Source organism: Mus pahari, chromosome 3, assembly GCF_900095145.1.
Source record: "Mus pahari chromosome 3, PAHARI_EIJ_v1.1, whole genome shotgun sequence".
Taxonomy (NCBI): domain Eukaryota; kingdom Metazoa; phylum Chordata; class Mammalia; order Rodentia; family Muridae; genus Mus; species Mus pahari.
This window is the reverse complement of record NC_034592.1, coordinates 58,429,425-58,444,393: the sequence shown is the minus strand read 5'-3', so window position 1 is coordinate 58,444,393 and position 14,969 is coordinate 58,429,425. Positions and strand designations below refer to the sequence as shown.

The window sequence follows — 14,969 nt, the reverse complement described above, 5'->3', positions numbered from 1 at the left end:
AGGACGTGTTTGGGAACCAGTGTCCCTAATGGCAAAATGAAGAAACCTTCCTGAACGGTGACACTGCAAATCCCATTGGGGCTTAATTTCAACACTCCCCCCCCCCACAAGTAAGTACTGTGCAGAATGGGAAGAGAAGTTAATTAACCTTAAATCAAGCAGTTGTACTCTGATTCACTGGCAAGCTGAACTCTATCACCACGTGGGTGCTCTCAACTTCCTACTTCTTAATGAACAGCTCAGCAAGTCCTTGAACTGCTCATCACAGCACACCGCAATATCTCCCATTGGCTCTAGGGCCAGGAGATGGCTTCCTTGTGTGTGATGTTAAGTTCTGACTGGTGTTGGTGGGAACTTCCCAACCCTCAGGCAGGATGGAAGCCCATCATTCTCTTCAGCTTTAAATACCCAATGCTTTAAAGATGCACTGGATTGCAACCTACTCTTTCTCCAGATAAAATATTATTGCAAAATACGAATTATTCTGTCAACTCTGGAGGATCTGGGTGGCTTGCTAGAGCCCTTTCCAGGCCCATCGTGTGTGTAGAGATTGTACGGAGAGCCTTGCTTCTGGGTCGGCTGAAGGTCTTTACTTAGACTTGTAAAACCTGAACTAAACACACCCAACCACCTCACTAGCAAAAGATGTAGAAAAGAAATGAGTGGGTCCTCATGTCCAAAACGATCAGTTATCCCATGTGAGGTCTTACTGAACAGTGCATGGAAAATTACCATCGTCTAATTAAAACCTATCAGCTCTCATGGAGCAATGAGTGAGGCCTGGCCTGGCCCGGAAGTCCTTCTCATCTCTTATGCTGGACAGCCCTCTCCCATCAAATTCAGCTACTGCTACGTGCCTCCCATCCTCAAAGAGTCGATAGGGCAAATTAGTCCGTTAGTTCTGGGTTAATGGGATCCAGGAGACAGAATCTTGGTTTCTTCTGGTCAACAGCAACTTTCTGATTAACCTGGATTGCTCTATACTCACGTGGGGGTGGGGCAGGTCAATCCAGTTCTGTTAAAGTGCTAAAAGGGACACTATCTTTAAAAAGTCTCCACGTGGAGATTATCTTACTTTAAGGTTACACTCGGCCTTTGTACACGGAAATGAAAATGAGGAAGTTCTGGGAAATAAGTGGTTTTTGCCTTGCAAAGGCAAGTGTGCACGGCCACCATGCCATCTCAGTTCTCCTAATGCTGTGACACTGGATACCTCATCCTTATGCTGAGAGATTTCCATGGCTGTGCGTTTCAGTGACAATTTGAAACCTTTCAAAATGTAGTTGCTCTCTTTGATATGGATGTGCCATGTTCTCTGATGTAGGCTCATAGGTCCAACTAGCTGAAAGCCTCAATTTGTGGGAAGAAGAAAAGCGAGGCCGGGGACACAGCACACACGGTGTTTACGCCACTGAAGTTCCTTTGAAATGGAACGACTCTGCATGAAGAAGCCAGCGCTCTCGCCACCGCCTCGCCGATTCCAGTGAGGAGCTCATCTTCAATGTAGTGCTCAACGTAGGTGGCAAAACTGTAATTTTTTCCCCTTTTTGAAACTATTTTTTCTTCTTTTATTTTTGAAATTCTCATCTAAGTGACAGTTTCTTGTACTATAGTAGCTCCTGCTGGGAGAGGTAAGTTGAAGTAGCTGAAGGTCTCTTACAGATAGATCAACTCCCGGCCAGTAAAAAAGATGTCCTAAACGCAGGAGATGCAGTTAAACTGTTCCCCTACCTTGGACGCAATGGCTTCTTTCATCACTAAGAACAAACCCCCAGGTTTTACAATTGAGGCTGAGAAACTAGTACAGTACTTGTACAATTTTTGATCTACAGCATCACGACGTGAAGCTGCAACAATTAGATGTAAAGGGTCCATTCATGAGGAATAACATACTCTGACCCTTTGTGCTAGCTCCTACTGCTAATCTTTCCATAAGCGTGAACTTACTTTCAATTTGAAGAAGATGAAAAAGTCTTTTGCAAAACCCCAATACTGTTTTCTGATCTATGCACCTGAATGGAGAAACGGAGTCTTACCTCGTTTTTTTCCACTACAAGCCAAGCTACTTGTAATCCTTCCAAACCTTTAAAGGGGACCTCCCTTGTTAGCATCTCCCAGAGAACCTACAACAAAAAGAAAATGGAATTTTTATTCTGGTACTTTATATTGGTATATTACTGAAAATGTAGCTAGCACTTAATTGTATCCAATTACTAGACGTAGCCAACCATCTGTAGACTCTTCCGCAATATATGTATATATTCATACATAGGACGTCTACTGTATATTATATACTTTTATGTTCTTTGTATATAAGGAAAAAGCTTGTTTTAGAAATTGGAGTGTCTACAGTTATAATTTTATATTAGCGATTAACCTTGAGCTCACTCACCATCCCCAGTATTCTCACACATTCCCACAGACTAGGTTTTGCATTTCGCTGGAGAACAATCTTTCTGCCTTGAATCTCAGATACATTTTTTTTTTTTAGATAGTAACCAGGAACAACAGTTTTTAAAAGGTTCAATAAAAACAAAACAAAACAAAACAAAACAAAACAAAGTCCTCAGTTCAAACACTAGCAAACTCATCTGCCCCAACCTGATAGATACCTGTGAAATTATAACATTTCGGTGTTATAGATTGCACAAATTTCAGAATGAGTTATTCTAAGGAATCCACTCCTAAATACATATATTATGTCATATTCTGAAGTACAGTGCACATTTAGTAAACATATAAGCTGACTGTATGCATGAATGAATCTATGCATCCACCTTTGTGTAAAAGTCACGCTAAGTGCAGCAATGAAAACAACGGAAATGCCACAGAAAGGAAACTCGTTCTACGATGGTGGGTTTGGTTACTCTCTAAACACCTTGTAATGGAGATTTGAATACCCAATTGCTTCCCCTTCTTATTCAAACAGGCATCCAAAAAAATTGGTTTTGAGACAAGAGACTGGCTATGTAGCTTGGGCTAGCCTTGAAGCCATGACACTCTTGCCTCAGCCTCGCAAGTGCTAGAATTGTGTCACCATGCCAGCCTGATACCACAAAGTGTCTACCAGTACTTTGCAAAGCACAAAAGCAATTCTAAGTTTGTGAATAATCAGAATTTGACAAGCACTCTAATTTATTGAGGCCTAATGTGCTCCAAATCCCTATTACACGTGTTGCCTTGATCATTATCAAGCCCTCTGATATCTTCCTCAGTTTATAAGTGAGGATAACGGAGTTTAGGCACGTCAGATGAACTCGCCTGCATACATCCGGCGACCAAGTGGGCCAGCAGGGATGCAAACTGCTCTCTTATGTGGAGGCTGTGCTCTCATCCCGTGTCATTTTAGGGATGGGGAAACTCCACTGCTGGAGGGAACACAGCAGGCTGTGCTGTAGGTGCAGAGCCGAGGCTGACTCGGGGCGACAACTTGGCAAGTAGTTTTTGCTCTCCCTCGCTGCAAACTCAAAAGCCTATTCCTAAAGACAAGTCTAGATGGAAGGCACAGCTCTATTGCAGGAGATCCTGTAAGCCTTAAACTGGATGTATCGTCATTATATCCTCAGCCAGCCTGTTGTCTTGTTCAAGCCAGAGCGTGTTAAATGAACGCTGGCAAATACAAAGATAATTAGCAAGAAAATCGGGGAAATTGGCAGATGCTCCTCAAGCAGGAGAGGAAAAAAAAAATCCCTGAAGCTTGGGCTTTTAATCAAGTGTGTAAGGTACTTCCTCAGAAGAGCTGCTGAATAATTCTATTTGAGTCACACGAGTGTTGAGGAAAGGTAAGGGGCACCCTAGAAGGGAATGAAGCTAGCTAGGGGCACCCCAGAAAGGGATGATGCTAGCTAGGGGCACCCCGGAAGGGATGATGCTAGCTAGGGGCACCCCGGAAGGGATGATGNGAAGGGATGATGCTAGCTAGGGGCACCCCGGAAGGGATGATGTGCAGGCTGTAAGTGCAGGAGGGAGGGGACGAGTCAGCACAGGAATGCAATCACCCGGCTGCCCTGCCCGTGCAGGGGAGAGGCAGTGCTAGGCTGGGCAGGAAATGAGGTCCCTCAATTTCCTGTGATCACCACTCTCTCTTAGTGCTGGGGACAGAGGGGGACAGAGGATGAAGTGTGGGGAAATGGAGATAAGAAGGCAGCTTCAAAAAAAGTCAAATGCTTTGGCCCCGAAAACACTCAGGTGAACAATTAAGGCTCCCCATTTTCTAAGTCTGGGGGCAAGCACAACAGGCACACAAATGTAAAACCTGCCTGGATTCTACAGAGCAAAATGCAGCCCCCAAGACTCTGAGACATCGGGAAGGTACTTATTCTTCACTTTTGTAGACCAAAATGTTTAGCGGGAAAATATCAAAAGTCTAATCAAGGAGGAGGTGTGACCCTGACACAACTGGACTGTGTCGCTCCATCTGTGTCTCTGCATAGCTACTGGTAGCCAAGGGATGTGGTTTGAGGGATTCAAAACCATGTGGACAGAGGAGCAATGCCAGAGCCTCAGGTTATGGAACCAAAACAAGGTTCAAATAGGGTTCCACGTCCCATAATTCCCCTTTAAGCTCCCAGATTTGGGGATGTACCCAAACAAAAACAGAACAAGCTAGGGTGGATGTGTGTGTGTGTGTGTGTGTGTGTGTGTGTGTGTGTGTATTTTTTTAAATAAAAATGACATTTGGCACAAGAAGTAAGTTTGTTGAGGAAGTCACTTGGAGGTCTAAAAATACATTAAGCTTATGCCTTAAAATTCCAGTTCTGAGGATGCAGGCCAAACACTGCTGTGATCTTTCACCTTAAGAATATTTTCCAACTCATTGTATATGGAGACGTCCTTCCAGTTAAGCTGCGCTCACAGGGAAAATTTCTATTTTCAGTTTACAGAACAGAAACTTGGACGTGGCTGTGTATTTCTGCCTTTTCTCTCACAAACAATAGGAAGTCATTACCTGAGCCAGGCTGGTTCTGGAACAGCGCTCTAGACAAGTTGCAGAGGCTGCCTCTTAAACTCCCTCGGTTGAAGCTGGCTTTGGCTGGAAGCTCCTAGGACGGTAACCCTTCTGCACTGCCACTGGGAAAGCTTTGTCTGTGGAGGGTGACAAGCCCTGTGCTCTCACAAGGCTGCCTGTGCAGTGATTTGCGCCCTTCTCCTTAGATCATGTACTAAGGGTGTACAAACATCTTTCTTGTAAAAGTTCTCCTTGGAGAAAGGAAAACCAGCTGCCTAGCTCTGTTGCTCTGCTAGCGACAAGAAGTGTCTTTGGAGGCAGCAGGAGACTAGTTAGTTTTGCCACGTATACAGATAAAACTCAAGTTTATCAAGCGGAGAAAGACTAAAAACAAAACCAGGCCTCATTTTTTTGGGGGAGGGGTGTTGAGTTTCAGAAATCAATTTTTTGATGGCCTTGTTCTCTCAGCTATGAACTATGGTGTGTTATATGTTAGAGCGGCGCTCTCCCGTAGGATTCTGCATAACTCTATTGTTTTCTTAGGTAGTCGCCACTTTTGAAGTTGGAGGATCACAAATGTGTATACCTAACATGGCCTCAACTGGAACAACTATGCACTCCCTGACCAACTGACTGGGAACTCATAGATGCTTTTGGGGTTTTGTTTGTATAAATGGTTGTTTAAAATAAAGGGTTCTGGAGAGCAAGGCTTGTATTCTCCCTTTCACAGATGATGGTTATTTAGAAGGGATAGAATGAAAAGGACCGTGTTGAATGTCCTCCCAAGTTCTTGTCATGAAATCAGCACGAACATACTTCTCTGAGGTTCTGCTCACAGAGTTCTGTGTGAGGCAAGCCAGCATTCTCAAACTTCACTCAAAGAGAAACTAATAATGCTAGATGATTTTATAATTATTTCTTTTATGCAGGACATGCATGTGGTAGTCAGACAACAACTCGAGAGAATCTGTTCTCTCCGTCCATGTGGGTCCTTCTAGGGGTTAAACTCAGCTCACTGGGCTTGCCAGCAGACACCTTTACCCACAGCGAGCCATTTGTCAGATGCTGGCTTTGTTGTTGCTTTGAGATTTTTTATTTTAAGTTTGCTTGAATGTATGTCTGTGTCTGACACAAGTGTAGTGTATGCAGAAGCCAGAAGAGGGTGCCAGATCCCAGGGACTGGAGTTACAGACAGTTATGAGTCCCTATGTGGGCGCTGGGAACCGAACTGAGGTCCTCAGGAGGAGCAGCCATCTCTCCAACCCCTAAACTGATTTTAAGGAGACAACGAAACATTTCTATTTCTGCCACTCAAGGGCAGGAAGGCTCTTGTATGAATTCTGAATTGAGACTGGTATAGTCGGGGGACTGGATAGTTGGGTTCTGAGCCACCCCTGGTGTGTGGTGTAGGGTGGTCCTGGCAGTGTGGATTTGTGTTGGGAAATGGCTTGTTCAGTGTCTGTTATATCACTTTCCCAGGCAGCAGGATGGCCCATGTCTTTAGTACCGGAGGCTAGGTGAGAGGCAGATCTCGGTGTGAGTTCCAGGCAGCCCTGACCTACATAGAAAATTCCAGGTCAGCCAGGGCTACATCGTGAGCCCTTGACTTAAAAACAAAATAGAACAAAATCATCCTCCCACCCAAGAAAGTCACACAAGGTTGAGCAAAGGTGGGGGTGGGACACATGTGACCGAAGGCTTCACGTGCACACACACACAGAGATCCCTCTCTCAAAAGTGGCATACAGTCCCTGGAGTGAAAGGCGTTTGTAAACAAATGGGAAACCTACAGCTCCAGGAAGAACAACCCGGGCAGCACTTACAGAAGTGCTCAGAGAGAACTGACAGACAGATTTAAAGACACAGGAGCGAGCCTTAGTATTAGGTGTCGTGGTCGGCAGTGATGGCTCCCAGGGGAAAAGTCACTAATTCTTGGTGACGGGTATCAAAGCAAAGGCAGATGGGACGTTTCACACCAAGTCCCAGGCATCCGGGAGCTTTTGAAAGAAAGTGGTATGGAGTTTATTTTCATAAATCCAATAATATTGAAACTAAAAGTTCATTCTATACACAACTCATAGTTGTGACCTTAGGTCAAAAATCTCTAAAAGGGAAATTCCAAGGCTTGGGGAGAATTATCAAAATACAAATTATATACATGGGCTTCTGGAGGAGGAAACGAGCTGGAGGGCCTATCAAGCTAAGCAAGTGAGAAGGCGGGTGTCTCTCCCCTGTACACACCTGCACACGCAGGGAGAACTGACCAAAAGACCCACGTGTTCAGCCACGTTACCGCCTTCCCAAACCCCCTTGCTCCACAGGAGACGGCACATTGGCTTCTGTTCAATAGAATAAAATGAGGTTCTGGTACTGTCAAAAATGCCACGTCTGTGTCCAGCCCAGAGACTAACTCAGTAGGTAAACATTTTCCCTAAAGCAAAGGACCATAAATTGTCAAGAGAAGACAGTTTCACAGAAAGTCTAATTTTTTCCTTCTGTAGCTTGGGGGATTGAACCTGGGGCCTTGTGTATGCCAGGTGGGTGGTCGCTGTGCAGCAAGCCTGAGCACTAAAGGCCTGAGACTGTAACAAACCCCCTGTTTGCAGAATGTTCAGATGAGTGTATGGCAACTACACTGTAAGGACATGCAACACAGCCCGGGAAGCCAGTCTCCTGTGGGGCTATTGTTTTGTTTTTCCCCTTTCTGTCTGTAAGAAGTGTTTCCTTGCTCTCTGTAATAATGAAGTTTCCATTCTTGCAAACTTTCAGAATTAAGAGGAATTAGATCTTTAATGCTGATGCTACTGTTACCGTCTAGCCCCTTTAAGACCCTAGACTTTAGCCAAATATACACAATCCATTCTTGAAATTATTTCCAATTGCCATCAGGATTCACCCATCCATAAGAGGTGCCACGGTTTAGGGAGCACTGGCCCCGTGGAAAAACCCCACACATAAGGACACCAGCTCCTGTGTGGACTGAAGAGGGAGAGGGTTGTGCCTGATATGTGGTCCTTTCTGGCCACCTCCCTCAGGAAAAAGGGTGTGCGGAGGGAGGGGGTGTGAGTAGTTTCTTACAGCGGTAGTGTCCTTTTTGTGAAGTAATGTGTAAAGCGGAGGTGGTGTACATGTACATGGCACCGAGGGCAATAAGACCCAGAGACTCAGAATTGCCCATGATGCTCTGGGTCTTTAAAGGGATATTCAACACTTCAGGGGGAGAAACATCTTCAAACAAGGAACCACAAAGGATTCCTGCCAGCAGCAAGAAATGCCCTACCAGAGGGTACCCTCCCAAAAGAGCCTTCCTTAGCTTTCTCCTCCCACGCTTGCTCCCGCATGACGTCATCTGCCTATGTCATGCCATAACCCCTTAACTTCACCATTTGTTTTCGAAGCATTTGCAGCAGACCTGGGCAAGGCTGTCTGGTCTAACGACATGTTCTTTTGTAGTTTCGGAAATGTACAAGTTTAGCTCACTTGACAGCTCCTCTCTGTCATACACCATGTGGGCATCTGTTACAAGCAAGCATATTCCAAGAGATTTTCACAATATCAGTGAACTGCACAGTGGCTCTACGGTGGTGCTTCCACCCAGCTCAACAGCATCCCGGCAGGCCTCGAGCTGGTCAGGCTCTGTATTATTTGTTTCTTGGAAGCAGTGATGGTTCTTGTTGTAGGACAGATTAGCTCTGAGTCATAAGTGATCAAAGCACACATCGTGACAGCTGAAAAGCCCCTCCCTAATGCCTCCACTGTGGATGACCCAACTGTCTCAGGCACAAGGAAGGTAAACTGTGACCATTTTCTTCTCTAAGCTGTTGTCCCTTCCTATGTCCTTTGGTAAACAGGAAATGAGAAACGTACTCACCACACCATAGGAGTATGTGTCACAGGTTTCAGACACAGGGAGACTCTGGATAACTTCTGGAGCCATCCATGGGAAAGTTCCAACCAAGGACATGTGTGTTGTGTGGTTATGGAACCTCGAGGCTCCGAAGTCACAGATCTGAGGACAGAGGAACCAATGTCAACTTTCTACCCAGAGCTGACGGGAGACTGTTAGTCACAAAGCTGTCATCTGAAACGGACAACTCTCTTCAAATGAAAAGAAACAGGCCTACCTTCAGCACTCCATCAGCAGCGATAACAACTGGAAGAAAATGGAGAGAAAGTATGATAATCATTTCTGTTTGAATCGTCTTAGCACTGAAGAAAGGCACAACATCATGTTTCTAACCCTGAAACAACCACATTTCTAACTTCACAATATAAGCTAGGCGTGGTGGTGTGTACTCACAATCCCAGGCTGAGGCAGGAGGACTACCACGAGTTTGAGGCAAGCCTGGGCTACACAGCAGGAACTAAACCTATCAGGAATACGTAAGAAGACCCTGTTCCAAATGCACGCATTTGTATAAAGCAGGTATCTTAAAGGGCATTTGGAATAGCACCTCATGGAATTAAGCTTTTAAAAAAATGTTATCTGCCTTATAGGAAGAACTCTCCAATTCACTAGATATCTTCATTTTATGATATAAAACTCTGTCTCTCTGTGTTTGTCTTTCCCTAAGCCTTTCTGTCTGTCTGTCTGCCTGCCTGCCTGTCTGTCTCTCTGTGTATGAGTGTGTCTCTCTGTGTGTCTGTTCTTCCCAGTTGAGGATTACTTTTCTGAAAGGTGAAAACAACACTGGCTCACTTACTCATGCATCCATGTGCTAGACAACAGTGTTGTTGAGCACCTACTAGGGTCAAAGGTCACTGCTGCCTCTTCTCTCCTCTTATGAAGTCTTCAGTCCATCAGAGACACCATTAAACATCCACAATGAAGTGGGGGTAAGTTATATGATGAGAGAAAGAGAGTTAATAAAGAACCAACCAAGAGGAACACCGAAGCTTGGAGAGGTCGGATGAGGTTTCTGGCAGGATTGGATGCTTATACTAAGACTTGATGACAGGAAGAGAGGAGCCTGGGAGGGTGAAGAGTTACATCCACGAAACATTCAGGTACAGGGGTAAAGGTGCAGCCATTCTAGAAGACAGAAGCCAATCCAAGAAGAGGTCTTGTGGGAGATGAAAGGCCACAAAGAATGTGACATGGAAGAATGGCAAGAGGGAGACTTCAGGGGGCTGACGGCCTTCATTACAGCAGAGAACAAGGGGCAAGGAGCAGGCTGTGCATGCGAGTGGCTGTGGTCTGAGAGAGATGTGGTGCTGTCAATGATAGACTGTGAGAAAGAAAGGGAGACTGGTGGGCTAAACTGAGAAATATTTAGGCCCGGATCAGGGGGCTTGAGAAATAGCAGGAGGACAGGGAGGGCTTAAAAATGAAATCCTGTGATCTCCAGCTTAAGCAGCTGGCACTGCACTCACCAAGAAAGGAAAGGTAAGCCAGGCATGGTGGCACACACCTTTAATCCCAGCACTTGGGAGGCAGAGGCAGGCAGATTTCTGAAGTTGAGGTCAGCCTGGTCTACAGAGTGAGTTCCAGGACAGCCAGGGCTACACTGAGAAACCCTGTCTTGAAAAACGGAGGGAGAAGATGAAAATGTCAGGTTGGACAGAAGACATTTAAGCCCATGCAAAATATCTGTACACGTATATCTAGTAAACAGTTTCGAAGCTGACATTAGCTTAGGAGTGTTGCTATGGAAGTAGCGCTTTTGTGGGAGTGGGATGGTCAGAGGGAAGGCCAAGGACAGAAGCCCAGGGAGGGTTTCCGGGACTTGTGTAGTAAGCCACTCTGTGCCTTGGGCATGGCGGATCATCAGTACAGCCGATGTTACTAGTGGTTTTGGTAACTGGAGAAAATATCCTGTGTGATCTAATACATATAAATAGTCTCAAAGTAAATGTGGAATGGCAAGAAATGAGCTACATACTTTGGCAAACAAAAATGCAAATAAATATTACTGTTGTATTCAGTTGTTCTTAGATTATCTCCCTGTTCCTTTTTCCTGACATAATATTAGCAAATGCTCATTTAAAAAAATAACAATAAAAAACTTAATGTGGGGGCTGGTTCGGTGGCTATAGAAGCACTTGTCACGAGAGCCTGGTGTCCTGAGATAGATCCAGAGTCCCATATAAAGGTGGAAAGAGACAACCGACTCCACAGTGTTGTTCTCTGACTTTCAAGAGCACATCATAGCACATATATGCACACAAATACACCACACACACACACACAATACGGGTTTATTGTTATTATATTTTATTTATTCATTTTCTGTGTGTAACATATGTTGGAGCATACAGGCCATGGTATACACATGAAGGTCATAGAACAACTTGTGGGAGTTGGTTCTCTCTTTCTGTCATGTGGTTTTTGGAGATTAAACTCAAGTTGTCAGGCTTAGTGGCAAGAGCCATCCTGACAGCCCAGAACTAAAGTTTTCAAAAAATATTACTGAAGACAAAAATCTCACTCCACCTCCCAGTAAAAACAAATTGCCAAGTTAGGATGGTATTCTTTTGATATTAATGTATATTCTTTCCTTTTAACTACATAACTTGTAATTTTTTAAATGAGAAATTCTCCTTTGTTAGATATAGCTTTTATGCTAACTACATGGATTTTACAATATCAGATAACGTGTTTATATGGAAACTAATAGCATGTACTGAAATTGTAGTCACACAACTCTCTCACTTCATACTGCGGCGGGAGAGAGTATTTTCTTTTTCTTTTTCTCTTTTTTTTTCCAGACAGGGTTTCTCTGTGTAGCCCTGGCTGTCCTGGAACTCAGCGGGCTGGCCTCTGCCTCCTGAGTGCTGGGATTAAAGGCGAGGGATTATTTTCTGATGACTTCCTGTTAGCCTGCTCTATATCACGAGTTTGTAGTTTTCAGACGTGTCTGTCTCAGAAGAGCCAGAAGAGTAGGTGAGGGTGGGACGGTTTGCCGAGCCAGCTGACCAGGCTGAGGAGAGGCCAGGGTGGACTCTCAGGGCAGCAGCTGCCTACAACTTCCTGTCTTTCCTGCTCTCCACCTGTCAGACCCAGGCCTGCAGATCTGGGTGTGAGCGGAGCACCTGGGGCCTGCCCAGGGTCCTCCTGCCCACCTGCAGTCACCACCCATTCTAAAGATCACACTGTTGGTAAATTCAAGTTTTAGCTGCTGTGGTCTTAAGAGTCCTAAAAATAAACATTTTCCTTCTCCCTGCTGAGAGCCACTAACAAGGTAGAAATAACTGATAACAAGGGCTGTCTCCTGCCATGAGTGGCAAACTCTGGTGTTTACTTAGCTCCACTAAAGCTAACTAATCCTTTTGCCTTTCTGACAACTCTTGACGTGACGTAATGGAAGAAGGTAGTGTCGAATCCTGCATGCTATTTTAAAACACTCATTTTCCAAATGATAAATATAGGCTTATAAAGTATAGGAATGTACAAAAGAGGAGAAAGGAAAAAAGAAAACTGAATGCCCTTATGTTCTGAATGCTCCAGCATGCTGGTCATCTTTGGGCACTATTCCAGGTACTATAGGCACGAGTGACCAAAAGATGTATACCATATAATTCAGAAATAAAATTCAAAATTGCTGGCAGAAAGCAGCATCTAAAAATAGGAGACTTAAAAATACATGACCATACACTTTGACCTGGCTATGCCAATTTTAGAAAAGATTTCTAAGCAAATAATTAGAGATGTGTTGAGAGACTTGGCCAGAAGGCATTTAACTAAACATTTCTTATTTTAGAAAAAAAAAAAAAAAAAGATTAACCAATCCAGTTGTCTCCATCCTGTGTTAGACTCACACAGTAGAACACTATGCAGCTTCCTCAAATGACAGACAGGTTTTGATATTTATAGACAGTGAAAACCTTTTCATGGTGGTGAGTGAACCTAGCAATGAGTCACACACACAGTGGAAAGCACTGTGCTGGCTTCATTCGCAGGTCCGTACGGACTGGGGTGAGACAGTAAGACTGAAAGGTGTGCTAACTCACCGTTTCTTGACTTGAGGTCTCTGTGGATCACCTTGACCGGAGCCTCCATGTGTAGGTAATGCATCCCTTTTGTAAGGAGGGAAAGAGGGTTAGTGGCACTGCATCAGCATGGCCACTCAGAAATCCACACCAGAAAACAAATCTGTATGCTCTGCTCTTCCATGCTTGATAGAAGAATAATCGCGTATGTCTACATTAGTAACAATATCTTTAGCTAAGCTGATACAAGACCTCACTTCTTATAGTAGCTAACAAGGACACCGTGATTTTTCTCAAACTCCTGAAAAGAGCGCAGCAGATTGACCATAATGACTCCTGAGCATCCACTACCAAGTGCTGCCAGCCCAGGCTTAGGCTCCACAGTGCTCACTTGGATGTCTGCGGCCACTGAGCTAGCTGCAGCACCATCACTTTTCTGCAGGGCCCGGGAGAGGACAGAACTGTGTGGTGTGCGGCTGGTCCACTGATGAGCAAAGGCATTTCGATCCTCTAATAGATGTGCAATGCTTACAAAACATTTTCTTCTCAGAAGAATAAAATGCCAAATTCACTCTGATAAATGTATGATATGAGTTAAGGTGTTCTATCTCCTGGGTGCATCAGATGTAGATAATTCTATTGATTTGAATGAGAAACTATACTTTAAGATATATTTCATGGCTACTCCTTAAAAGAGTTTGGTCTTTTCTGTTTCAGGCAAAGACAGAATATAGGAAAACCATATTTCTACATAGTACTTCTTTTCATCTCTCATGTCCTCTTTCTCAAACAGTGGAAGGAACAGTCCTTCCTCACACTAAAGCCAACAGGATCCCCACTGTTTTTGATGAGATGCCCACCAAAGTAATTTAGTGTCCTTGGTTTCTCTTTAAGTACACAGAACACTACAATTTTATGAGGGAGAATTTATTAATAGAGACTCTCCTTCTACTACTCTGCTTATTATATACCGAGGAATCAAAAGAACAAAGAAAATAACAAAAAGGTTTTATCTCTTGTTACAGAATGATATCACTGAAGAGAGTCAAGTTAACAGAAGTATTAGCAACTTAAATGACCTTAAGTGATGTAACTGGGATAAAGGGTCTCATTTAATAGCAAGTTCTCCATATTCAAGCTGTGAAGCTCAATGGCTGCTGCTTACGTGGTACTCAGTGGTCTACGTGACTGAATTTCATAGTTATGTCTTCCTTGCTTTAAGCTCAAATTTCAAAATAATTTTCAGGTATGGTCTATTTGACTGTGACTAGAAGCAAAACTAGATGGTTTTTATACTTGCTGACAAAGATTTCAAAAGGGAATATTCGACGATAAAACCTTACAATATAGACACTACTTGACTATGAGTCAAATTATCAGAAGAAAAAGTTCTATAAGCTACTGATGCGCGATGAGTAGTACCCAGCTCTGAAAACTTGGTGTGCATCTATGTGCTATAATCACAAAATTCTATTCAATCTGTTTTTATGGAGTCTTCCACTTTGTTTTTATTTCAAAACACTGAGAAGGATTGAAAAATGCTCTCCCCTGCTCCAACTATTTGTGAATTATTAATATTTGACCAGTCCCACTGTGGAAGTTTGGGAGAGCTTTGGACTAGCCTGCTCTAATTGTCTGCTGTATACAATTGCAGAAGTACTTGCTCACCTCCCCCCTCCCCCACTCCTCATCAGGGAGAGATTCCTTACAGCATTGAGGACAGCTCTCAATAGCAAAGATGTTGAGCAATACCTATTTCCAAACGCATGAGTCAAATCTCAGAATGAATTATTCACTCTCTAATGTCTCAACATACTATTGCTTCAGTGGCTTCAATCACGGTCAAACCAGAAGGTGCACAGGCTGAATTTGAAGGAGAAACAACAGAGGCAAGTTTTCCGTTTTAAAGTTTATATGTCACTAGAGGGGAAAGGGTTGAAATCAGTCTTAAAGTCTTGATTCCTTTTTCCTTTTGCAGACCGTCTGAGATAATTCCCACATATTACATATCACTTAGGATTATGAGCAAAAGGGCCCATTTTCTGAGAGCGAACACTTAAGAATTTGTCGTAGAGAATTAGTTCTCTAATCA

The 14,969-nt window shown here is 43.8% G+C and overlaps 1 protein-coding gene across 3 annotated transcripts in view; it reads right to left on the bottom strand.

Annotated features, from left to right (window-relative positions):
• The window catches only part of Map3k20 (mitogen-activated protein kinase kinase kinase 20), a 156,933-nt gene that overhangs the window by 63,338 nt on the left and 78,626 nt on the right, over positions 1-14,969 (bottom strand). For all 3 annotated transcript variants that reach the window (XM_021192996.2, XM_021192995.2, XM_029536358.1), the window contains exons 5-8: positions 12,899-12,964; positions 9,073-9,101; positions 8,820-8,957; positions 2,037-2,123 (exon numbers count right to left, since the gene is read on the bottom strand). In XM_021192996.2, coding sequence (XP_021048655.1) covers positions 2,037-2,123; positions 8,820-8,957; positions 9,073-9,101; positions 12,899-12,964 — 320 coding nt within the window. The remainder of the gene's footprint in view (positions 1-2,036; positions 2,124-8,819; positions 8,958-9,072; positions 9,102-12,898; positions 12,965-14,969) is intronic.